This window comes from Balearica regulorum, chromosome 11, assembly GCF_011004875.1.
Source record: "Balearica regulorum gibbericeps isolate bBalReg1 chromosome 11, bBalReg1.pri, whole genome shotgun sequence".
Lineage (NCBI taxonomy): Eukaryota > Metazoa > Chordata > Aves > Gruiformes > Gruidae > Balearica > Balearica regulorum.
This window is the reverse complement of record NC_046194.1, coordinates 8,499,171-8,524,837: the sequence shown is the minus strand read 5'-3', so window position 1 is coordinate 8,524,837 and position 25,667 is coordinate 8,499,171. Positions and strand designations below refer to the sequence as shown.

At 39.1% G+C, this 25,667-nt stretch overlaps 1 protein-coding gene and 1 long non-coding RNA gene across 2 annotated transcripts in view; one reads left to right on the top strand and one right to left on the bottom strand.

The window, feature by feature from the left end:
• MAP7D3 (MAP7 domain containing 3) overlaps positions 1-25,667 on the bottom strand; it is a 45,009-nt gene that overhangs the window by 15,423 nt on the left and 3,919 nt on the right. Inside the window, exons 2-8 of the mRNA XM_075763142.1 lie at positions 15,291-15,392; positions 14,387-14,467; positions 12,190-12,353; positions 8,846-8,960; positions 7,865-7,897; positions 2,798-2,899; positions 340-438 (exon numbers count right to left, since the gene is read on the bottom strand). Coding sequence (XP_075619257.1) covers positions 340-438; positions 2,798-2,899; positions 7,865-7,897; positions 8,846-8,960; positions 12,190-12,353; positions 14,387-14,467; positions 15,291-15,392 — 696 coding nt within the window. The remainder of the gene's footprint in view (positions 1-339; positions 439-2,797; positions 2,900-7,864; positions 7,898-8,845; positions 8,961-12,189; positions 12,354-14,386; positions 14,468-15,290; positions 15,393-25,667) is intronic.
• On the top strand, positions 437-25,068 carry LOC142603340 (uncharacterized). Its single transcript, XR_012837253.1, has 4 exons — positions 437-1,115; positions 2,379-2,755; positions 14,233-14,316; positions 20,318-25,068. It is a non-coding gene; the product is annotated as an uncharacterized LOC142603340 (long non-coding RNA).

Sequence of the window (25,667 nt, the reverse complement as noted above, 5' to 3'; positions counted from 1 at the left end):
CCATTCCCATGCTTTGCTTTTGCCAATCTGCTAAAACCACCGATCTATCATTATGAAGCACTATTTTCTCATGAGCTAAATGGTTTGGGCTACCATTTGTCTACTCTCCCCCCACCCTTTCACTTTTCAGAGGAATAAAGCTGGTTTACAGACACAGTTACCCAATATCTGGCACTGCAATGTGCATAATGATATTTATGCCACAGTGCATAGACCACATGCACAGCAGCGAAAGCCTGAGTAAAAACATTTATAATGAAACTGGGACATGGTTTAAAGTCAACTTCAAATATCCCATTTACTGCCTCCCACTTCTCAAAACAAACTGGTTTCTAGCACCTTTCTGTTCCACCTGTGAACCTTTGAGTGCTGACTGCTGAGAATGTAGAGGAACTTTGTTATTCAGTCTGTTTAATGAGGCACTTCTCTTTGTGGTACCTGGAAGTGAAAGCGCATGGATTAATTACGTTGAAAAGCCTAGAAGTCCCCTCCAACACCTGCCCCACTTCCCTAAGATACAGAAGAGTAATTAAGTCACTTTATAGGATGAATCCTTCAGAAGCAGGAAAACTGGATCAGGGAAGAATTACTCTATAAAAAGCATTATTTCTTATATTCCTGTATGTTACTGATCATAGCAGCAGAATGTCAGTCTCAACAGACTTCTTGTTTGACCTGCCAAGGCCATCCTCGTATGCCTTTTAAAATAAACAAATAATTTAAAAAGGCCATTGCTCACATTCTGTATGAGTAAGAGAATTAACACAGAACACAGATGATTAAATACTTCACTGATCCAGGGACAAGCATCTTCCTCTCATTTTCACATTCTGCACCTCCACCTTCCCAGGCACAACAGAAACAATCTGGTTAATTCTGCGACTGTATTTTCTGTCATCTGAATTTAGCCATCTTTTAGCCAACAGCCATTTCTTCTTGAGTGCCAGATCAAGAGCACAGAATCACTCCGACTTGTTGTGGTAATCTAAACCAGTCAGTCGACCTCTGCATCCCGACTGTGTGCATCAGTTGGAGTCCTGTCCAAATTTCTTGTATTTCAGGCCACCTGATAATTTTTCCTCCCAAGTGAACAAGGATTCACAAAGGATTTCAAGGTATGACAGTAAGTTTGAAAGCAATCCCAATTAGTTGATAATTAGTGACTTCCTTTGTTAGAGGCTTAATTTGTACTTTACAGCCCTGTTTCTGACTCATCCTCAGAGCTGAACCCTACAGACACATTGTATATAAATATAATTTTAAGTCACAAGCAGTCTCCAATGACTCAGAGCCCCTACAGCTATGCCACTATAGATATATTCACTGATTCCCCTACCAGGCATACAGTGTACAAGTTTTCCTGCTGCATCACCTTCCAACATGAACCAGCAAAATCACTGTTAGCTGTGTCCATGTTACGGATTCTTCTAGCACAGCTTGTTTGATCAAAGGTTACAGATCGACAGAACAATGCAGCATAGATCTAGTTGAACTTGTTTGCATATAAAACGGCTCTTAGCTTATTAATGCTTTTCATAATTTTTGGGAAAAATCAACATTTGGAATACAGGCAGGCTCTTATGAAACAATGGGAAGATTCCCCACAAGAAAATCTCAGGCTAAAACAAGTTGATATGTGCTCATGCAAATAATTTTTATTTTTCTTAACAAGTAGCTTAGGACAATTCCTTGTGTTTCAATATTTGGGTTTTTTTATTTGGAGAAGGCAGATTGCCATGATTTACAGAATGTGTCAGGATGGGGCAGAGGGGAGGAGGCAGAGAGGAGTCTCACGTGTACAGGTTTACCAGAGAGTGAGAAAACCAGAGATCTATCTCATTCTCTACATCCCTGTTAAGACTAGTTGCATGGTGCACATTTTAAATGTGACATGCTGCAGTCAGGAGCTTCATCCACCCCAAAGATGCAATTCAAAATGAGACTGGAAGCCACAGAAATTGGTAGACAATCTCTACAGTGCAAACATTCAGAAACCCTTAAAAAAATAAAATTAAAGAAATAGTTGGCTTCCAGGCCATTTCTGTTCCTCAGGAGTCATTGGCACAGTAAGTAACCCAGAATGTTTGCAAGCAGTGGTGTGCACTAACAGTTTATGAAATTTATAATTTGAGTATCAGTATGAAGATTACACTAATTTATTGGGCTAGGAAATGGTGTCAGAGCCACACGCTATGACTACAATCATGCTAGAATTCCAGGCCCACCCAAAAAACTCCCAGAAGGGGAGTTTTTCATGGATCCTTCTCTATTTGGTTAAAGCAGAATTCTAATATTAAAAAGAAAGTGTGTGTCTATAGAGTACAGGACTGGCACAACAGAGAGATGTCACAACTAAGTTGATTTTTTCCTTCCCACAGGCAATCAAACAACTGAAGCTGTCTAACAGAACAAGCCAAACTTTATTTTTGTGCTATTTCCATTTTGCTGAAATTTTAGGGTGTGATTTAAGACATGCAAACCCGTAAAGATGATGTGAAATGATTTGTGAATCAATCATTCACCAAGATCTGATTTTAGTAAAACAATTACAGAAATAAAAAATAAAAAGCCAGCAATTTTTACCGTTACTCTTCTCCTCTAACAGAGATCACATCAACTGGGTCAAAGCCCTGAACAGTCAAGCTGGATTAAAATACTGCATGAAATGCATTTGAGATCAAAATATGAAGTGAGTTACCCTGCAAGGGAGGAAGAGGAGTATCATTCCACCTCCTGTCTCCTCCCCAAATACCAGGTAAGCAGTACACCTGCTACCAGCAGACACACAAACACTTACTTCGATCAGAAGCATTTAAAAGCGCTGCAGATGATGACAACCGTTTATTCATGACAGTTTCTGTCTGTTTGAGGTTTGCTGTGGAGGTGGACCGCTTGCTGGCTGTGTAAAAAAGTGCTTACTTTAGAATTCATCTTCATACCTGAGGAAGAACTTTTCACACACTGCTGTGAGCTAACTTTGGAAGTGTTACATCCTGAAAGCTATTTCCAGTTTTGCTTAATGAGAAACAGAGCTTTTTTTTTTTTTTTCCCCTTTGAACAGACTTCATACAATTAGCACCAGTTGTAACCTGCACAGAAAAGGCATTTAGTTTTAGTGGAGCGATGCCAAAATTTTAGGCATATGTATGCAAACAGGTGATTTTTAAACCCTGTGCTCCTAACATGTAAAGACAAAAGCTACTGAAGTTGTGTGCTGCTACCAGACTGGCAAGACAGAGAAAGTAACAACGAAATGTGAATAACAGTAATTTCTTTCTTCATTCCTTTCACACCGGTATGTCAAAACAGGCTTTCAATCACTAGTTAACAAAACCAAACCAAAACAAATACTTTTGGAGGGATAAAAGCAAGTCCTGAGGAAAGGCAAGAAAGCATTCCTATTTCAAATTACTTCCCAAGGACTGCTCTATTTTAGAAATTTCCAATTTTTTTCAAAAAGCTATTCCTTACATTCATGCTTCCTATCAGTCTTCTATCTCTTCTGAACAAAACTGCCACAAGAAGCATTTTTTTTTTGTATACATACACACACACACACACGTATACACACTTAATTTCAAGTTTACCACAAGCCAGATAAATACCTGGTTTTTAATTTCAAATAAGGTACTTTCAGGATGAACACTATTCCACAGTGTGAAAGCCTTGGAAAAGCATGTGGCTGTTGCTATGGAAACTCAATAAGCAGAAAACGGCAATGCACACAAAGTAGTGCAGACTAGCATAATAAACACAAGAAATTGTATACATCAAACACAAGTAATCAATTTTGCTGGCATACTGGACAGCAAAGATAATTAATGTGAACTCATTAGTGCATAAGTACCAAAGGAAAAAGCAGCACTACTCACCCAGGAAGCAGCATCTTTTCCCTTTGGCCAGCATGCTATAGCAGTGTCTTATAGCAAGAGCCAGGGCACAAGCATTCCTATGGACTGCCTCTGCATCATACTTTTGACGCATGTACCCAACCCAGGCGTCCTGAGCTAGGGGCCTCCCGCAAAACCAGATTTTGGAGCTGAAGCTATGAAAAGGCAAAGTTCTTGTCACCGTGAACAAGAGCAAGGTCCCCATGGGGTAAGAGGGAGAAAGGGGCAATCTACTGAATCTAGGTAAGAAATTAAGATCTGAGCTTAGTGGATACTTTCCCAACATAACAAAAAACACAGAACAAAACAAAAAAGCATTTTATGAATGAAGCCTGAGTACTGGGATAACTAAAACAGCCTTGAGAGGTTTTATACATGAAAATCAGGAAACTCATTATTCATGTATTTGGGCATTTTCAAAGGGAAAGACTACCCTCTAGTGTCTACTCTTAAAAAGAAAGCCTGGCTCCTGCAGAAGCTCAAGCATGCAAGTCAAAGGCCTTCAATCGTCGTGGAGGTGCTCCACACAGATTTCTCTTGGTTCAAATTAGCACTTGCACGAAATCTGAGATTTGGTCTATCACCCACTAAGACCCAGAAGGCAGAAAATTAAATCTTGCCTTGAGGAAAACTACAATGAGCAAAGCAATTCTTTTCCAGCAGGTTTACAAGTTCTGGAGGTGGGCTGTGCAGTTCAGTAAAGACAAAAGGGATGAAACTTCTACTAGAAGATTCAAAAGAAAAAATGACAATCTATATATGACTGTTCAGACAAAAAAACCCCCAATATCAGTTTCTATTTTACAAGGAAACAGAAAGCAGTGGTGAGGGCATGAGCTAATAACCCAATTGATGCCTTGACTGAAAAAATCCAATTGGTGAAGGCTTTTCATACAGATAGTTGAGTTTTCTTTCCTCCCAGAAAATCTTAAGATTTTAAGAAGGCAATGCTTTTTTGATCAATACATTTGCAAATATACGATTAGACGGCTGCAACTTTTTCCCTACCTCAACCATAAGACAGCTTCTGCAAACCTGAAAGCTTTGGACAATTCACTAGGAAAAAAGCTTTAAAAGACAGAGAAGATATTCTCAAGTAAGGTAGTCTGGTTATATATGTAAGTTATACTCTTTTGTATTTTGGGGGGGAAGTTAATTACTTACATTAAGGGATTCTAAATGGAAGAAACACGTAGCATAGTCCCACACAACACCAAACGACTGTGTTGTTTTTAATGGAAAACAAACTGAAGCAGCAAAGCCAAATAAAGCATATGACTGCCACGCAGCAAGGCTTGCAATTGGGTAAGGAGCTGGGAAACAGAGTATCTTAAGAAAATCATCATTAGAGAGAGCAGCTCTCAACCTAGCTTCTGAGTTTCACTGAGAGAGGGTGCTGGAGCACTGCCTGTCTGAGGCTGGATAAAATCAGGCTAAATAAAATAAGGTTATCTGTCTCTTGGTTCCTTATGAATTTCTACTAGGACAAGGAAGCTCTTTATTTAGAAAGGAGAGACTCTGGCAGCCCAATTTCTATTCTAATAGCACGTCTCCACTACAGATGCACCTGAACGTCTAGTTTTGCTCAGCAGTCATAACTAAACCTCCCTCATTTACAAGGACTGTCAAGGATGCTTTATCATACAGCCTTGCATTTCACTTGGCAGACCCACACCCCGCATGTTTCATCTTGGTACTGACAGCAATGCCATTATTGTAACGTTTGACTCAGAGCTTTCATCAATTTTTAAATTTCAGGCCATCAGCAGGGTACTTGGTGTAGTCTCAATGAATCACATTCTGTACACAATGCAGAACGGCTGATGGTTGGTGAAATGTTCAATTACACGGGGTTTACTTTCCAGCACACACTACCTTCATCACCCACAAATGCTGCTTTACCAGTCAATGTTCCTAAATATTACTGTCGACACAGCCAGTTCATGGAAGAACGTGTCTGATTTTTTTTCCCCACAGCAATACAACAGAAAAGAAAGCCTTTAGTCCTAAAATAATGTAAAGACCATTTGAAATCTGTTTCCCCAATGGTTTTCATTTTAAGAAATGGAGCCTTTAATCCCAAATCCACCACAGAAACCGACGGTAGAAAAATAACATTGTATTGAAACTTGCTCTAAACGTGCTGTTAGAGAAGGTGCACTACTAGGCCACAATCACATAATGTAGCAGAGCTCATATGTAATTGTTGTCTTGCCAGCAATTATGCAAATATAAGGTGAAAGGGACCAAATAAAGACTTTTTTAGAAAGCTGTCTAGACTTCGGCATCCTACATGGTCTGGGTAGATTTTAAATAACAATTAAGCAAGGAGCTTCCAGGAAGTTAAAAAGCTAAGGATGATCCTGAAATGGGAATAAATACGAGAAGCATGAATCCAATCATCATTCCACATTATCCAGCCCAGGTAAGACAGTTGTATGTTTGAAACCTCAACGTAAAGACGAACACAAATTTAAAACAGCGTGGATACACAAGTGTCTTAGTCAAACACTGCCTTATCCGTTTATCTCCACAGTCATTTTTTTCAAAATTGGTGCCAGATTATTCTAATTGATCAACAGTAGCTGAACCGATCTACTCCTCCTGTTGTTACTTTATGATTCATAAGGTACAGCTTAAATGCCTATTTTTACATCAGGAGCATGTTTATTGGAAGACATTTTATTTTTAACTGTGGTTCAAGTCTTCCTCCAGGACAGACAAGATTTTTTTCCTCATATAAACGAGGAGAGAGCAAAGGACGTTATTTTATGTTTGTTATAAAGTTTAGCTTTAAAATTAGATAAGGTAGAAAAGAATAGAGGAGAAAAAAAAATAATAGTGCTTTCCTAAACATTATAGGCGAATGTGATTTCATAGTTTCAAGGTTAAATGACATTTGGTAATGTGGAATACAGTAATTGGATTTATGTATGTATCCAAGGAACACTTGTTAAACAGGTAAAACAATCCAGTCAAACTGGCTAATTTTGGAGAAAATTAGGAATTCATACTGTGCAGAGAAAGGGAAGAGAGAAGTTAAATAAAATACACATGCTTCTGGTGTGTTGCCAGAATAAGCCACAGTAGTTAAATCACACTCAGCCAGACTTTCATTGCATTTTCAAGTCTCATATTGTCAGCATTACGAGACAGCTGTATTGAATTAGTAATGCTGTGAGCATGCACAGATTTTCAGAATTCAGATTTAGCTGGGTCTCAGCTGAGAGCTATCATCTTAAACTAGCTACAAGAAATAATTTTGCTTATTAAACATATAGCCTTGACAAATGTATCAGTGAGCCAAAGCATGTCTATGAATGGCTGGCTGTGCACTGGAAAGTGCCAGAATTCCAATTAAAACATTTAATATATAGAATTATGTTTAGATAATTGGACAGATCTGATTTTGCACAACCCTTCATGGATAAAAGTATCAAAATGCACAAAGGACCCATTCCCTTTCACAAAGTTTCAGCAAAATATAATTTGATTTTGCGAATGTTACTTCAATTGCTGGTAAAACAAAGCAAAAAGAAAACAAACCTAACCATACCATGTACTTTTTGCAAATTAGGAAACAATGAAAGGGTTCAAAATTGCCCTTAAAAAAAAAAAAAAAAATGCTTAGACTACTGAACTTACATTCAAATACACGCTACTAAGAATTTCTCTTTCCGTCCCCCATGCTGTATCCAGTCATCTTTAAAAACCCAAACGCACATAGCCTTTCCCTGAAAATTCCCTCAGGATTCCATGACTTAAGCTGTAGTTTAATCAGCTGGGAGGGATAGTTAAAAACATAGGGAACTGCTTTCTACTTAGGGATCACATTTGTTGCACAGCTGGCCAAGATCCAGGAAAAGTTCTACAAGAAGATGGTTTTCCTCAGTTTCAAAGAAACAAAACCTCAAGTTTAAAAGGTTAGTAGTGAGTGTGAAACAATGGAAAAAGAACATTTTAGAAATCAATACCACCAGTTCCACCTTCATCTGCAGTCTGTTGTTCTGTAGAAGAAGAAGGTTTGTAAGCTAAGTCACAAGGTAAAATAGCAAACAATGCAAGTTAACAAAAAAAATAGGGAACCTGGGTATCATAAAGATAATTTATATCAAAGCACTTTCAAACATGTTCTAAATAAACACTGAAAAGTCAACGCTCAAGCTGATAAAAGAAGATACTACTAAAACACACTCAGTACAATTCCACCAATTCAAAAGACAGGCTGCATTGAAGCAATTTTTATTTTATTCCTGGACAATAACTTATTTATTGGTGGAGTCTTCCAGTTAGGTAGTGCGTGAAAAAATCCCTTCCATTGCAATCCTGATTTGCTGGTCTGATTTCAGAATGTTTACAAGCAGAAATTGTGTGAAATAGGAAAACATCTGAGCTCAAATTAAAAAGAGTGTTAAAATGCATTACCTAATCTAGAACAGAACCTATTATCTGAGGAGCTTGGACACTACCCACTGCATCTCCTTACGCATTACTGGTCTTTCAAAGAATCAGTTAGCATTCTATAACTCTAAGGGTGTGTTTAAAACATTTTAGATGTAATATTACAGTGCAACTGTGGGGCTTTTTTTCTGTTTATCATTAGTCTTAGCACACCATTACATGCACTGCATTTGAAGGTCTCAGAATTATTTTAAAATTATACATTACAATTCCCCTTATCTGACGGTTGGGGGCTGGCAATGCAATGCTGCCAGGTGGTATATTTGCCATGTGGCTTCTCTCTAGCTCTTCCCAAAGTCAAAAATAGCTTTAAGTCTGAGCAGCATTTCAGGGCAAGGACAGATGGGAATCTTTTCCCAAGAGCTACCCATAGATCCTGCTGGGACATCCAAGACAGGAAAGGATGCCCAGGTCCCTGTGAACAGTGCTGCACCTGCCAGTGCTCACACATAATATTCTGTGATTTTAGCCATGCTAGGAAAGGTGCCACTTACCGGTTTTGCTCTCTGAATCTGGAGTTACAGACCCTCCCCATGACCATCTCTTCTGTCGTGTTTCCAGACGCTGATTCCGTTCCAAGGTACGATGCATAAGTGCTTCGTTTCGCTCCTATCATCAAACAACACCCCTATGAAGTTATGTAACTATAAAGCACAGCTATGACAGAAGACAATATATTTTTTTCCCCCAGCATGATTTAAAGTGTGTTTTACCTATACTGCCTGACAACAAGCTTTTGTTACAAAAACTATCATCCAAAGAATGTTAAAGACAATTAATGGTTCAATGCACTGCAAACATGATTAGGTTGAGCTAAAGCACAGATAATCTATTCTACTCTTTACTTAAAATAGCCACCAGATTTCCTATTCAGTAAACAGCGCTACTTATTTTCCAAATAGGGGTGAACCCCAAACCGAGCAAAAATAATTGTTTACCCTTTAAACTATTTATATTCTGAAGTTATTTCTAAAAATTCTCCTTTATAAAATACCATGCATAAGGTTATTTGTATTTTCAGAGAACTACACAAACACTGACCCAAATCTTAACAGATACTGGCATTAATAGAGATATGATGAAACCAGAAATAGCAAGACATGAAGGCAAATCTGCAAAAAACGACTAACCAACTCCAGACCTCAGCAACAACCACTGCTGACAAGACAAAGAGGACTGAAAGAAGCTTTCTCTTCTGACTAGTAACTGCTAATGTGGGAACTTTAGCTTTTGTGCATAAAGATGAACTGTAACCATCCTAGACTGTTTCTTCTCAGTCAGGTTTCCATACATGTGTTGACAACAGATTTCTTTCTCTTCTGAAATAGTTTTATCCCAAGTGATCTTTTGAAGCAGTATTTACCGCTGATACATTGCAGTAAGATGCCAAGGGGACTCATTATCCAACCATTTCTCCCTCATGAGGACACAAGACTTTCACCTTCTTTCAACACAATTTCACAACACAAACTAAAAAAGTTGCAGTGTATAATAGACACAATAAACTTGGAAGGAAGGGAGGAAGGATTCCACTCACTGACAAAAGATAAAATTAGAAGTTTTTGTTTGAAATATAAAGCTTAGTTTCCCCTGTTAAATCTGAACTAGAGTTTACCTAAGGTGTCAAAGTACCCAGACATTATGTAATCTGTAGATGATATTTCAATGGAGGTATCTGCAGTACGATAATTCTTCAAAGTTATAGTTAAAGACATAGGATTCACTTTACAAACAACAGAAAATCAATTATCAGCTCAAGATATCAACACAGTAAGCTGCATAGCTGTAGAGAATAATTGAGTAACTGTGAGAGGACAGGTATCTCAACCCTAGCCATGGCAAGCTATCTTCAGGACTCTCCTCGGCAGAGAACCACTTCTTTTTCCACAGTATTTGCTATTGTGCTGCTGCTTCTACTTTATTTAAAGAAGATTATGAACTGAATGAGACTTGGCTGAAGTACCAAACAAGAATGTTGGAGACTATGTATTTTTTGATGCACTTCTATCTACTAAATTTACAATTGTATATGGTATCTTGCTGGCAAATACTGCCTTAAGATAGCTTAGCTTCTTTAAAAGTGATTATTTTCTAATGTCAGAGTACCAAAGTCAAGATCTGTTTTTACTTTCTGGTGGAAAGCAAGGTTTACAGCTCAAGCGCATGCTGTTTTCCCACCTGCCAGATTCTTCATGTATAACTCTCCATGTACAAACTCTGAAGATGATTAGGGGACTGTATCATCTCTCTTATGAGGAAAGGCTGAGAGAGCTGGGTCTGTTTAGCCTGGAGAAGAGAAGACTGAGAGGGGATTTCATCAATACTTACAAATATCTAAAGGGCAGGTGTCAAGAGGATCAGGCCAGACTCTCTTCAGTGGTGCCCAGTGGCAGGACAAGGGGCAATGGGCACAAACTGGAACACAGGAAGTTCCATCTCAATATGAGGAAAAATGTCCTCACTTTGAGGGTGACAAAGCTCTGGAACAGGCTGGCCAGGGAGGTTGTGGAATCTCCTTCTCTGGAGATATTTAAAATCTGCCTGGACACAGTCCTGTGCAACCTGCTCCAGGTGATCCTGCTTTAGCAGCAGGATTGGACTGGATGATCTCCAGAGGCCCCTTCCAACCCCTGCCATTCTGTGATTCTGTGATCTTCCTCCAGGGAACAAGTAAAAGACAAGGTTAACACCAATCACTCATTGGCTAGTCCTTGTCTTCCTTGATTATTCACCTTGCTGGCCACTTAAAACATATCCACCATCCTCAAAATTATATGAATAAATGTACTTAGGCATAAAACCTCTTGAAGCACTAGGGATGCTTTTTGCGTAAAGTAGTTGTTTAAAGACATGATACTGCACTGGACTGCAGTCAAGGCCCACCCAAACATTTCTGCTTGTTCTCCAGCAATGTAAACTATTCCATGAAGTTCAAATGGAATATCAATCTGAACACACCCAGAAGCCAATTACAGATAACCAGACATCAGTGTAGAACAGTGCCAGTCAAAAAAAAAAAGATGTATTACTTGAACAATGTAACAATGGCTGTACTCCAAGGGAACAGCCAGCTAGGCCTGCAGGCTCTTCATCAATGATCCACAGCAAGTTCTCACAACTACCTTATGAAAGCACACGCGCGTCATGCCTTTTCAGAACTTGCATCACATTTAATACGCACTAGCAGACCTACTCTTCAAAAGGCATGGCATAACTTCATGTATTTCTACTTTTGGCTTCTATCAATTTGCAACAAGTTCTGCAACTCAACTACTGCTCTGCTGGTCCACGTGCAGTCAAAGCAAAGGCAAAGAGACAAGTAAGAACAGTCAAAATACAGTTCAAAGCAGCAAATGGTAACTACACAGATAACATTATCAACTGCTCAACATATCGTAACAAACTGTAACTTCGAAGAACTGAAAGAACGTGAGCCTCCTGGGCCACAGTGGGGCTCCCAAGAAGCAAGACACAGAATTAAGAAAAGTCTAAGACCTCTCACCCACGCTCATTTACAAACAGAATCTACAAAGTGCACCAAAAGGAATCTAGAAATCTAGGAATATGGGGTGGGGTTATTGCTCATGTGAAAAATAACCAGTGGCCAAACAGCATCCACAGCTCCTGAAATCCTGAGTGGCTTGGGTATAGCTAAAGCTAGGATGGGGAAGGAGGACATGTGTCTATATACCCCACTGTACAGATGTGGAAAATATTTTTATGTTCTAATACATTCACCGTTTCTGTAACTTTTTATTTTACTCCACTCCAGAGCACGGTAACGTAGGAAAACAATGTAGGAGTTTCTTTAAAACTATAGAACTTTGACACGTAGTACCTTTTCCTCCTCTATTTTTTGTTTTCTCTTTTCTTCTACTGCTGCCCTCCGTTGTTCCTCCTTCTGCTTCTGTTCTTTTAGCTTTCGCTGCCTTTCTTCTAACTGTTTTTCATACTGGAGTTTTGCTTTTCTCTCCTTTTCAAGGATTTGTGTCTCTTTGGCAGCTGTAAATTTTTAAGAAAAAGTTAAAATCAAACTTAACTATTCATTGATACTACAACACAACTTACAGGCAAGAGACTACCAAGCAAAATTATCATCACTTAAAGCTAAAACAGTGTCCTGGTTTCAGCTGGGATAGAGTTAATTTTCTTCCTAGTGGCTGGTACAGTGCTGTGCTTTGGATTTAGGATGAGAATGATGTTGATAACACACTAATGTTTTGATTGCTGCTGAGCAGTGTTTACGCTAAGTCAAGGACTTTTCAGCTTCTAATACTGCCCTGACAGCAAGGAGGCTGGGGGTGCACAAGAAGCTGGGAGGCACACAGCCAGCACAGCTGACCCTAACTGGCCAAAGGGATATTCCATACCATATGATGTCATGCTCAGCATATAAACTGGGGGCAGTAAAGGGGGGCGGCTGCTGCTCAGGGACTGCCTGGGCATCGGTCAGCAGGTGGTGAGCAATTGTTTTTCATTTGCATTGCTTGTTTTTCTTGGGTTTTATTCCTCTTTTTGTTATTTTCCTTTTAATTACAATTTATTATATTATGCTTTATTTTATTTCAATTATTAAACTGTTCTTATCGCAACCCCTGAGTTTTCTCCCTTTTACCCTTCTGATTCTCTCCCTCACCCCACCGGGGCAGGGCAGGGGGTGAGCGAGCGGCTGGGTGGTGCTCAGTTGCCAGCTGGGATTAAACCACGACAAACATACAGCAAGATTAGCCTGCAGCGCGGGATGACACTGCACATGATGACAGAGTCATCTTTAATTCTGTCCCCAGAAATTAGAACCTTTCCTGCCATTAGACTTTACTGTCTAGACAGGAATGTCAGGATATGCACATACCCTATGTTAAACATATACCTCTCTTGCCATCGTAACAGTGAAGTCTTAATAAGTAAGTAGTAAGCTGAGTATCAAAAGGTGGCATTTTCTATGTTGTGATTTTAATTTTTTTTTTAGAACAAGATATAATGAGAAGATTTAAAGCACCGAGTGACAAGATGGGAAAAGCCCAGAGTTACTGCATCCGAATTCAAAATAGTTATGTCACTATTCTCCGCTGCCTCCACCTAGGAACAGCTGTGTGCAGTTTAACAGGAAGCTTCAAGTCCTGTGACAAAAAGCTAGTGGTTGAATACACAGCAGAAATATTTTCTGTGGCTAGACAGATGAAATGAACTGAGAGACCAGATAATTACACCAACAATGCACAGGCAGTATCAACATACAAGGCCTCCAAAATACTTCTGAACATATATGCATCCTAGTCCTATCCTCTCTCCACATTAAGATAGCACGATGATTCCCGTCGCTGTGTGCCTTTGTTTTTATGTTAAGAAACAAACATACTGGCCAGAGACACACCACTCCTTGCAAGCTGGGAGACCAAGAACCAGGACTTCAGGGCATACTGCAAGTACTGCAAGCCTTTCGTCTCTTGCAGCACATACGTGCACTGATTCACATCACAAACAGCATAAAGCTGGGCAAGAGTTTTATGCTCTTCTCTAGGTCTCTGATTCTTTGCTAAGATAAAGCAAATACTGCTGACACTTCAATTCAGGAATCATTTCAGTGTGCTAGGAAACAAGGGAAGCAGTGTTCAAGGCAATCGAGCCATTCAACTAGCTAAATCTTTTTTTGTTTTCTCTGAATCAGCATTCCCCAAACCTCAGTCTTCAGGGCTACAGGAAGCAGTTCTAAGCTAAAAGTTTTACTTTCAGAAGTGTTGTTGTTAAGGTTTACAATAAGAAATTGGCTAAATTTGCTTGGTGGTCACTAAGAAACGGAAGGTGAGAAGTGACATACAGCTTCAAGAAGCTAAAAATCTCTGGAGTGTTCTCCTCTCAAATCTAATACTTCTCCTTTCAGGTTCACAGGTGGTCACTGATGCAAGACCAAGAGCTGGGGACAAGAGACAAGGTCTGCAAGCTGAAAAAAGTGACTGAACACGGAGTAAGAGAGTAAGTTATTCTTTATCACAAACATTTTAGGAAATTATATTTTAAATGAAACACCAAAATACCATGTTGCTTTTCCCGTTCTTCTCTACGCTCCCTGGCCAGTCTTTGTCTTTCTTCTGTTCTTAGTGTGGAACCATCTATCACTGTCAAAAGAAAAATTGAAGACACATAATTGTCAGTTATTTTGAACATTCAAATTTAAATAAAAAAGTCAAAAGTCTTTACTATCAAAAGAATAATGGAACCTCCTGAGAAATACACATAGGACAAAGCACTGCACACACTATATAGAGATTAAAAATGTCATCTGAAAAATTTATAAGAATCTGAATACCCTCCTTTTCCCCTTTCCATTCCCTCACAACAACCAATCCACTATTTTTAATAGGTGCAGCAGAAAGCAGACAGAATATTAAAAGGCCCAATGCATACTGTCAGAAGAAACCCTGAGCAGAAGTCAGACATGTGTAACAATATACCCTTATTCCAAATTCAGCTCTGATTTTCATTCTTGTACATATTAATTCCTATGATCAAGAATTACAGGAATCTAGGTAAACTTAATCAGAGAACAGATAGTTCACCCGTCATGACAAATTCTAAGTGCCATAGGACAATGTGTTTGCAGGCTAAGTAGAACCAAGACTCCTTAAATCTTTGCAGGTATAAAAACTTGAATTTCAGCAAGAAGTGAGCTGGTAACCTCACCAGAGCACACAAAAAAAAATCATTTATCTTTGTTGTTATGCCCCACTGAAAAGATAGGCAACTTCAGCAACTGAACTCTGAGTGAATCAAGAGCAAAAGTCTGTCATCAAAACCAGACCTTCAATGAATCTACAAACCATCTACCAGGTGCTTTATGCTCTGATCAAACTTCTTTTTTAAAAGATGTTTTATTCATTCCCTACTAACTCTCCCTTGTGAACCCATTACTTCATTAAGAACAATGACCAATAATTATACCTGGTTTAGTTGCTGTTTTTATATTTATTGAGGTCTGGACTGCAATAGGACTAATGCCGCTTTGGCTTCTTCTTTCTTCTGCTATGGCTTGGGCTGCAGCAACTGTGAGAAAGAATCATTCCATGTTAAGAAAAGCTCTACAACCAAAACTCATGAAATAAATATCTAAAATAAACATTAAAAAAAAAATAAATCTATCTGAGGTTGCAGATCCTTACATTAAACAACTAACTTGGGATTGCTCTTCTTCTAAGAAGAAAAAACTTGTCAAATGAGACTTCAGACCTGGCATAGCTTTTCTTTCCGAAAACAACGGTTACAAAACCTGGCATTATAAAATGTGTAGCAAAGGACTGTAGTTTCCAAAAAAACCCCAAAGCTTATTTAATAACTTTTCTAAGAACAAAACCAGTATTTACCAAAGTTATGAGTCTGACTTACACTTAATAATAAAAACTCCTTCCTACTGCACCTCTGTTTGCAGGCTGAACACACAGATGCAGTAGTCAATTAGCACTCGTAGAATCATATTCTGACGAGACCCAAGCAGGGAAAGGTTTATGAAGACCTTTCATTATTTCATGACATGAAACAGAAAGTGGATTAGCTGCATAAAGTAAACCATTAATGGATGCTTACAATGTACTTCTAAAACTGGATCTTCAAAAATAAATTTTAATTATAAATTAGACTCCAAAACAGTAATTTGAGCACTTGTGCAGAGACCCATTTACCTTATTCGAGTTTCGCCAAGGTGAGTACAGTGAACTGCAGGGCTACGACTCCCAGTTAATCATATAGAAAGGAAACGCTAGCAATATTAATTTTGCTAAATAATGAAATCCATTAAGTCGTCAGGAAGACTAATTTACTGTATCGCTTTCCATAGATTTTATTTTGGTATCAACTTTCGCATTTAACTAATCACCTTTTAGGATGGGAAGGTGAAGCATTACAGGGAAAGCAGACAGGGTGACCTGTAAGACAGCATTACCCCATTTTCCTGCATAGCTTGGAACAGGAGTGTCCTTACAGCAGTGACACCTTGTTCTCACCTCGGCTGACAGATACAGGGACATCAACTTGGCTCTTACAGAAAAGTCCAACTACGGGGGTAGCAAGAGAACACACCACACAATAAACCAAACATGAGAAAGCAGAAGTTGATGCCTCTTTTAAACAGAAAAGGTGATCCACAAAAGTAATGCATGATGTGCCGTGATTTCAAACATAATGTGAAGGACGAATAGTAGAATTTGGTGTTACGTTTAAAATAAGACGACAGCTTTGCCAATGATCTCAGGCTTCCCTTTAACTGAGTAGTGCAGAATGCAAAGGAGGAAGGAAGAGTCTCCCTCTTCTCCATGCATTGCCATGACAACTAGTTGTGTCATGGTAATAACCCTCCCTAAGGCTGTGCCCAAGAACAATCACCTCAAAGTGTTTAATCCCATGTGATGTCAGTGATAAATGCAGATTACAATACTTATTCAGCAACTCTAAATTGTCACCCGCAGCTGTTGCCATGTCTTGAATTAATTTTTCATTGCAGCACCAAACAAAAGTCTTCCTCAGTTCCATCCCATACATCTCTGAGGCTCTTTTCAAACAAGTCAGAGACCAGATATACTGCGACACGGTAAGATTACCAATTGGTGAAGAGAACAGTTAAAAAAGAGCTCACTGTAACTTCACTATGCAGACCAAGTGTCAGTCAAAAAGCTGATTTTGTACACTGTTGCACGTCATGCAGATGGGATTCTAGCTCAAAAATTTGTAAAGCAGAGTACAACAAAATTATATAGTCTCAACACAACTAGATGTGGAAACAGTCTAAGGAAAAACAGCCTACTGCACTTTTTTCTGAGAGCAAAAATGTACAGTCAGGGCATTTACATCCAATGACACCTTTGTAGATCACAAAGGCTGAAAGACCCTAACGGCTTCAAATACGATTTAAAATTAAGACAAATACAGAAACCCAGTTGTGTCTTGTCTTCAGTCTCCACCAGCAAGGGAGGAGAGGACAGGAGGCATACAGGCAGCGTGAACCAATTCAGCCCAGTCCAGCTGGGAAATGAGCCCAACAGAACAAATTCACCCTACACCTAGCACCAGCAGGTTTAGATAACAGCAACACTGGAATTTTGCCTCAATGCTCAGAAGCTTTAAACATCCAAATTTCTGTAACAAAGTTATAATAAGAAGCATGCTGCAATTTAAACAGGTACAATTTTAATCTTATTTTAATTGCAGAAGTATTTTATAATTAGAAATCTTGCTGAACAAACCAGTCATAATGGATGTAGGGGATTATGTATTTATTCATCTAAAATAATAAACAAACATTTGAATAATGTTCATGATTAGAAGGCATCTATTATAAAAAATGTGTCATATCTGCAAAGCAATTAGTTCATCTTAATTAATTAAAGTTGCAAAAAATTACTTGAGGTTCAACAGAACAGGAAAGTGGGTTATGGAAACAGTACAACTTGCAAAGGACACAGAGGTGAAAAAAGTCTAGAAATACTTAGCCAAAGGATTTTATATGTCATGGATTTTTTGTATGTCAGTGAAAATCTTTATGTTCACTGCTTCAATGCTTCATTATTTGCATAGAAACAATGTGCTTACAAATTTGAGAGTAGCAGATTTAAAGGCACCAGGAGTGCACCTTCATGTTACACAGAGGCAATCCATTCAACTAACAGAAGTTAGAATTAAAAGTGACTGGGGATTTGAACAAAAGATTAGTAAAAGAGGAAAAGCCATCACATTGGATGTATCCCCAAGATGTGCGAGCTTAACTTCACCAAGTCTCAGGTCAACAGACAGGTTTTACAGCCTTTGTTAATTTTATGGTAAATTTACAATAAGAAACTGTGATTTTCAAAATCCAAATTCTGCTACAGTAAGAGAAAATGAATTGCATACTGTTGTACTCTGCAACCTTTAAAAAAACTACAGATTTTATTTTGCTTTAATATGATAAAAGAAACCTTAATTTTTAATACATTTAAATATTCTTTTTTAGCCTAGTTTTCAACAATGAATGTAGCAGTCTGCTATGGAGCGAAGCTTCACTGAAAAGAATTTTCCACAAAATCTTACTATCTCTGTAAAATAAGCCTAATACTTCTGTAATTAATCGGGATACCCAGAACAGGAACCCAGTTAACAACCGTTTCACTATAACCTGTGTCACATGCTGCATTACTGGGGGGTGCCTTCACGGACATATTCAGCAAACTTCCTGGAGAAGAAAAGTTCTCTGAGAAGCAAATTAAATCTCATCTCTATCCTGAGCTTCCCCTCCCACACTAGTCAGGAAAGGCTTTCACAACTACAATTTGTGATCAGCACAACGTGTGTGCTTATTTTACAGTAGTCTACCTTTAAATACTCTAGCTAAAATTGATAAAAGTACAGGCCACACTTGTGGCCAATAACAGTATTTGCATTCACACATAATAAAATAGGGCTATTTGAAACATAAAATGGTTAGGTGATTTGGGAAGCAGTTTTCCTTCTGCACCCTCATCACCATTTAGCACTATGTGTCTGGCCAAGCGTACCATGGATAAACCAAACCAACGGGAGCAACCAGGAGCCGGCCGCTACAGGAGGCAACGTGCCAGATAAAGCAGACCCTCCCTTTTCACCTTCCAGCTCACGATCAAGCTCACTGCGCAGGTATGGTGGCGCCTCCCTTGCGCCAAGCACGACGGCACTTCCCTTTGCTGATCAGGTTTCTGATATGCCCTGAAGAGACCGGTGCTAAAAATAAAACTTTATTTCTATTTCAATCCTTGCACTGAGTTAATACCCTTGGCCCTTGCCAAGACTGTCAAAGGACCCACACAGTTGCTGTTCTTAGTAAACCTCATTAGGGACTGAACCAGCGCCTTCCCTTTACCCGCCAGGTTCAGAGCTTCCATCCCATCGTCTCTCCTGCTGTTTTTGAACCAGCCAGACGCTGCCCTTCCCATGCCGAACCAGAAAAGAGTGGACAGTGTCAACTTTCACAGAAAACCTTCTGGTTCTTATGATTTAATGATTCACTATGCAAAGGAACTAAACAAAAAAATGCCAGTCTAAGCCTTTGAAACAAAAGTTAGGAGGTCTCCTGAATTTTAAACATTGTTATGAACTGTTTTCATATAAGTTTAAAGCAGGTAACAAGCAATGCATAAAACAAAAGAAATTTGAACGTCCCACCAAATATCTCTGGTTTTATAGCAAACTGTGCCAAATCTGCAAGATGCCATCTTTGTCTTGCTCCTCTATAGGCAGCTACTGTTTGTCTAGCAGATAGTAATTCTTTTCAGTAACACTGTTAAGATCCTTTTTCTTTTAATAATTTTTATATATGCTTTCAGGAAAGCCAGGGGAAGTCAGCATTCAAGACAGTCATTGAGATTTCTGCACACTGTCTTTTAAGCTGATTGCCACTCATTAATTAACACAGGTTAAGACAAATGGATGCAAGATCACATGTTAGATGCTTTGAAAATCAGGTATTGGTTTTACACCATTACTCCTTGTTTAAAGGACATCATCCTCACGCAAACAGGCGGACAACACAGAAGTTTCTAATGAACAGAAAAGCCCTCTCTGTATGCATTTCTCTTTTCCCTGCTTCCTCCCTTCTTTCTGTCTTTCCTCATCGATCCTCACATCCCATCTTTGGGCTGCAAGGACTGACAGGCTCCACAACCAAACACGTGAGCCTCCCAGTAGGCACCTTCTAACGGACCAGCTGGAAGGCAGATGGTTCTCCTGTTTTGTCTGGGCAGTCACCAGATGGGAAGCACACAGATCTCCAGAAAGCAGTGCGCACTGTCTCTCAGCTTCAGCAGGCCCAAAGAGCTTCCTGTTGTCTTATCCATATTCCAGGTTCTATTTACATAACTTTCATTCTGTATTTATTCCCTGCATGAGATACCTATTTTATTACCTTCGTGTGCTTTCCTCCCCTTAAGTTCATTTCTGCAGCTAATTCAACAATTTGGTTTTCTTCCCAGTGTTCAAGTCAGTTTACGATGATTTCTTCAATTCATCACAAGTATTGATCCCACTGGAAAAATGCTTGCCGCATTCTTTTGTAGTATATGAATTAGCAGCTCCTCAAGTATTTGTCCTGGTTCTGAGACGTATTTGCAATAATCTAAGTTTTTACTTATCCATAAAAATCCATACTCAGATTACGAGCTGGAAACATAAAAAAAATTAATAAATTCACATCACTAACAAAACACTACTTATTTCTTGTAAGGAAACCTACAAAGATAGGGCTGAAGCATTCTCAAGGACATGTTACCGTATTTGTTCAGCCTAGGGCACGCTCAGAGAGGCACCAGGAAGGTTGCTAGATAATTTGTGAGTTGATCTCTGTACACTTTTCTCTAGGGGAAGCACACAATCTAAATCAAACTTGAATGTAATACAAGCACAGATCAAGGAATCAAAATTTGTCCTTAAAAGAACTGGCAGCCACCTCCAAAAACTTGCAACAGTCAGAGATGCTACACCATTGTCTGACAGCCACATCAGGTGAGTACCATCCTTAGCCCAAACGCTAACAATATGTACTGTGAATGTATCTCCTATGGAGGCCTCACTGATTCCTGCTGTTTCTTATATTCTCTTATTTTAACCTTGCTCACACTGCTCAGCCAAGAATTATGCTTCTCTCTTCTTAATGGGAAAAGCAACTGCCAGCACAATGCTTGAAGAAGAAGAGATGTCACCAACTCTTGCAGAAGCCATCATAAGGTTGGTAAAAAGCACTGCCTGTACTGTGTATAAAGGGCTGACAAGGTAAATCCTCCCTGTTCTCTGGAAAAGACACTCGGCTTCACAATTTGGGTTGTTTACTAGTAAGGTAAGTTATTACCACCTAAAAGAAAGTAAACTGAAGCACAGCAGATGCTCTACTCTCACTCACTGCTGGCTTTCTGCTGCCTTCACTTTCCCCTTTGCCACTATCTTCTTCCCCCCTGGTTCTTCCTCGCCTTCCCAAAGGAACATGAAAAGGCTTTGCATTCTACATGATCCACTTGTCACTTTTTTTTTTTTTTTTTAAAGAACACAATCTTTTACCATCTCTTTTGGTATGAGAACATGATTTGTACAAAAAGGCCCTCCGAAGGGGGCACTTCTCCAATTCACATATTGCCAATTCTCTGCAAGGTTTAATGCAAGTCAGATCATTACCCCGCTCTACCTGGCATTAGTTATTAATCTGTTTATTGCATTGTGCTTACCAAGCTTATCTGCACAATGACCTGTCTCCAGGGCTGATGCTTCCTGCATAAAGGAGATACAAGCTTTATTGTCCCAACTGTGCTCCTTAGCAAATGGCCACGCATTGCTGCTGTTTCTTTGCTGACTAGCAGCACAGTCTTAATAAGACAGAGCCAGCCACAGGGAAGCCAGAGGTTTGGAAAGGCTGGAACACTCATTATGTTTCTCAGTGAAAGAGCAAGGCACTAAGGTATTTGTACTCTCTAAAATTCTCCACTAGACTACATTAAGGCTGCATTTTAGATGTAAAGAGACTATTTCTGTGCAAAGTTTCTGTGGGTTGGCAACTACAAACTCGTCTCACCAACTGCAAAACAAACAGAAATTGCTTTCACCTACCTTGAGTGGTTTCTTTTAGAGATATATTAGACACTGATTGCAATGCTGATGCAATAAACTATGACTAAAAGTCCCTAGTGATCCTTCCCAAGTGTAACAGAAATCAGTATTTACCTGTTTCTGCATAGTGGAAATTCCAAAATATCCAAATACACTGGACTCAAATGAAAGCAGTTTATATAATAAATATGTCCTTACATCATTTCAAGTGGATTCACTGTGAAATACAGTAGTTACATGATGTAACTTAAATGCTTATATATAGGCGTATACAGACTAAATGGTCCAAACCTGACAGAATTAGACACAGGTTTTACAGCTATAGGACAAAAAAGGTAAAGTGGTGGAGTTTTAGACACACAGTGGAAGATTACTAGTACCCACTCTGCTGTACAGATCATTTTCTTTCTTTACTAACACTTTCCAATGCCTCAGGCTCCTGGAGTACATTAGAGAAAAAAAACGCCCCTCACGCTGGACTGGCTTAACAGATGTCAGAGCAGTCCCACTTCTAACCTGCGCAGAGCAGTTTAGTTCCCACTGTAGTTCTAGCTCAAGAGTCAGCAAAACCTAGACAGACACAAATGAGATAGCTCTGCTTTACTCCTCCAACTCCGGAGGCTGCCTTAAATTAATTTCTGTTCACGCTCCTGCCCAGCCACTGCAAAAAGTAACTTCAAGACAAACTTCTGCTCTCTTCTCTTTCACATCTGTTTTCCCCATTATATTATTTATTTCTTTTATATTGCACTATCCCTAACACTGGAAATCAGCTAATTTCTATCTGTTACTTCCCCCTTTCCTGAGCAGTCTGCTTTCTTTTGCTTGCTCAAAGCATGTTCTTGTAAATGTTTTTGTCCTCTTGTTTGCAGGCTGGCTATTGTTTAATATACCCAGCCCACACAATGCCAGCAAAGAACACAGCCTAGCACTACAAGTCACAACTAACTTGAGACAAACCCTGTGAAAGCAGCATTTTGAGCTTTCTTTAGATGGAAGGATAATAGCTCCTTTCTATGACAGCAGTGAAAACTACTACTTTTGCCTTTTACACTTGATGAATTTCTTATGTTAACTTTACAGCTCATTCGAATACTGTGTCTGCTTCAGAAGAAGAGGGACTGTGTTGGCATTTACCCCCAAGAAACAAGCCTCCAGACTCAAATCAAATCACTCAACACAGCCGTGCACCAGAACAGTGAGTGCTGTAAGACACTGACAGGTCCACAGCGTGTTCAATGCAGCAAACCCACTCTCTAAAGCAGAACACAGTGGTGCAAAACTTAAAGGGAATTAAAATGCAAGTTTTCTCAAAACTGTATGCTTAACCTAAAAAAAAAAGAAAGCTGAGGCATTCCACTACAACTAGTAACATAAGACCTCAGGAAAGTAATCACAAATTAGTCCCTGCCCCAAAGCTTACAGAATGGGTAAGCGTAAAAAAACCCAAGGAGAGAAGGGCAAAAGAGACCAATAAAGACACAATGTTTTTGCTTAATTCATTACATATTGGCAGAAAGTCTTTCAGAGAAAGGTGAAAGTGAGTAAGGTAACACTTGCTGATCTGGTCTGGAGACAACTGTCATCGGTTTTGAATGTCCAGAACACAACTTATATATCATTGACCTACACAGCACTGCAAAATTATGTTCCTTTAAGAAATTCTCTTGGCAAAACTAAGCAGAGGATAAACTTTCAATTTAATAGAACAAATTTATGTTCTTTAAGCATAAGGATCTCTACAGGATTTCTATATTCTCGTAGCTAATCCCTCCCAGACTTGGGAAAGGAATTTGAACACTTGGAAGCTCCAAAACACTTGCCGAGAGAAGGCGATTCATGGGCCACTACAGTATCTCTGCTCCCTTCCAAGATTCAGGTCAGTGCACTGAAACAGCAGAGAGTGTCCTATCAGCAGCCAGTTAAATACTCATGAAACAGTATTTTAAAAGTTCCCTGTGAATTACGATGGCAAAAACCACTATGAGGAAAGACAGAGGTATTCTGAGCACAGCTAGTGGTAACTATTTTCTTCAAAGGCACCTTCTGCTGTGGATCCTTCACCTAGAAAGCAGAAGTTCCAAACTGACTGGAAAATAACAATAATTTAGAAGAAAAGAAGTGTCAAGCAACTAGGCCGGCCTTCCTTTAAAGCAAACGCCGTGTCCATTTACATACGCTGTGAACACCAGAGGTATACAGGGCGGATGGCTGAGGCATTATGCAGGGCAGCTGGGGCTTCTCTTTCAAACGGAAACACATCGAGCAACATTTGATTTTTCTCCCCTCAATCCCATGCTCCAAACAAGTTAATCATCAGCATCTAGAACCACTTTAATTACAGGACAGGCATATGCAAACACATCAAAAGCATATCATCAATTAAGAATTACCTGGTTGTAAGCTGTGTTATTGGAAGCTAAATGGCGCTAATTTATTTGTGGCAGACCAGGAATTTGAAGTCATCAGTTTGCTTTTAAAATATCGCAAGTCATCTGATAAGTTCACAGAAGTCAATAAAATTGCATGCTCAGAATTTTATCTGTCAGGCTATCCTTTCACCAAAGGACTGCAAGCATCTCCAATTATTTAATCAAGTTGAGAGACAGACAGCAGCATTTGATACCCCTATGATTATGACTAACTCAGACTATTTCTTCCATTTATCTCATAGTAACCCACTTTTAAAGAACTGAAAATTAATAATAGCATATCAGTACTTTAAATATTCCTATCTGTTTTCTTTTGGAAAAACACAAGTGTATAAAGAAGCAGCAGTCCTTAATTCCAGTCACATTTTAAGGCTGTGCACAGTTAGGGATAGTACAAGCCACAGCATCTCTGGGCTCTCGCCATTAGAGTTGTGATCCTTGCAAGTCATTATTTAATACTTCCATCTGAATTGAGGCATGGAATCCAAATTTATTTTTGTAATTTTAACACATGAAGAAATATGTAAAGAATGGAACTTTCTGTATAAGAAACTCCCAAAAATATGCTGTATATGCATATGATTTTGAGATTTTTTTGTGTTTCCTTTACAGCAAGGAGGATGTCTGTCTTGAATGTCTGTGGAGAAATCTCAAGAATTTTGAGTTTTAAATTAGAATAAAACCTTTTTTATAAACCACTTACAACTGGAAGTAATCTTCAAAACGTTAAGCACGTAATACATAGCATACATCTTTATGAATCAGCGTGAAATTATCCCTACTTTGTACTATTACATTTCCATGAACAAGAAGAAAATGAAATTAAGGCTCATAGCCATTACAATTACACTAACTTCTCAGCCTGACTTGGAATGTTCTATCTCACCACTGGGATCTATGCGAAATCCCAATTTCTGTGCAGTTCTTTGCATCAGCACCGTGGCACTCTGCAAAGCAGTGTAACTACTACTTTGTGTGGAGAAAAAAGATGAAGCACAGAAAAACCTTAAAGACCTTCTTCAATGTTATTAGGAGGTTGACAACAAGAAACTGAAGCCAGACCTAGTGAACACCAGTTCAATGCTCCAGTCACTGGGCCACCTTTGCTCTGCAGATGGAACACATACGAGTCATTTGTACAAACACCACCGCATCAGACAACAACTGAATGCTGAAGATGCTTTTACTGCAGCACCCCCATGCTACCAGAAACCCGGCAAAGGAAGTTTACTTGTCTTGCAGCTTCCCGGACAAGTTTTGAAGCCCACCTCTACTCAAACCACTCTGTAAAACCCAA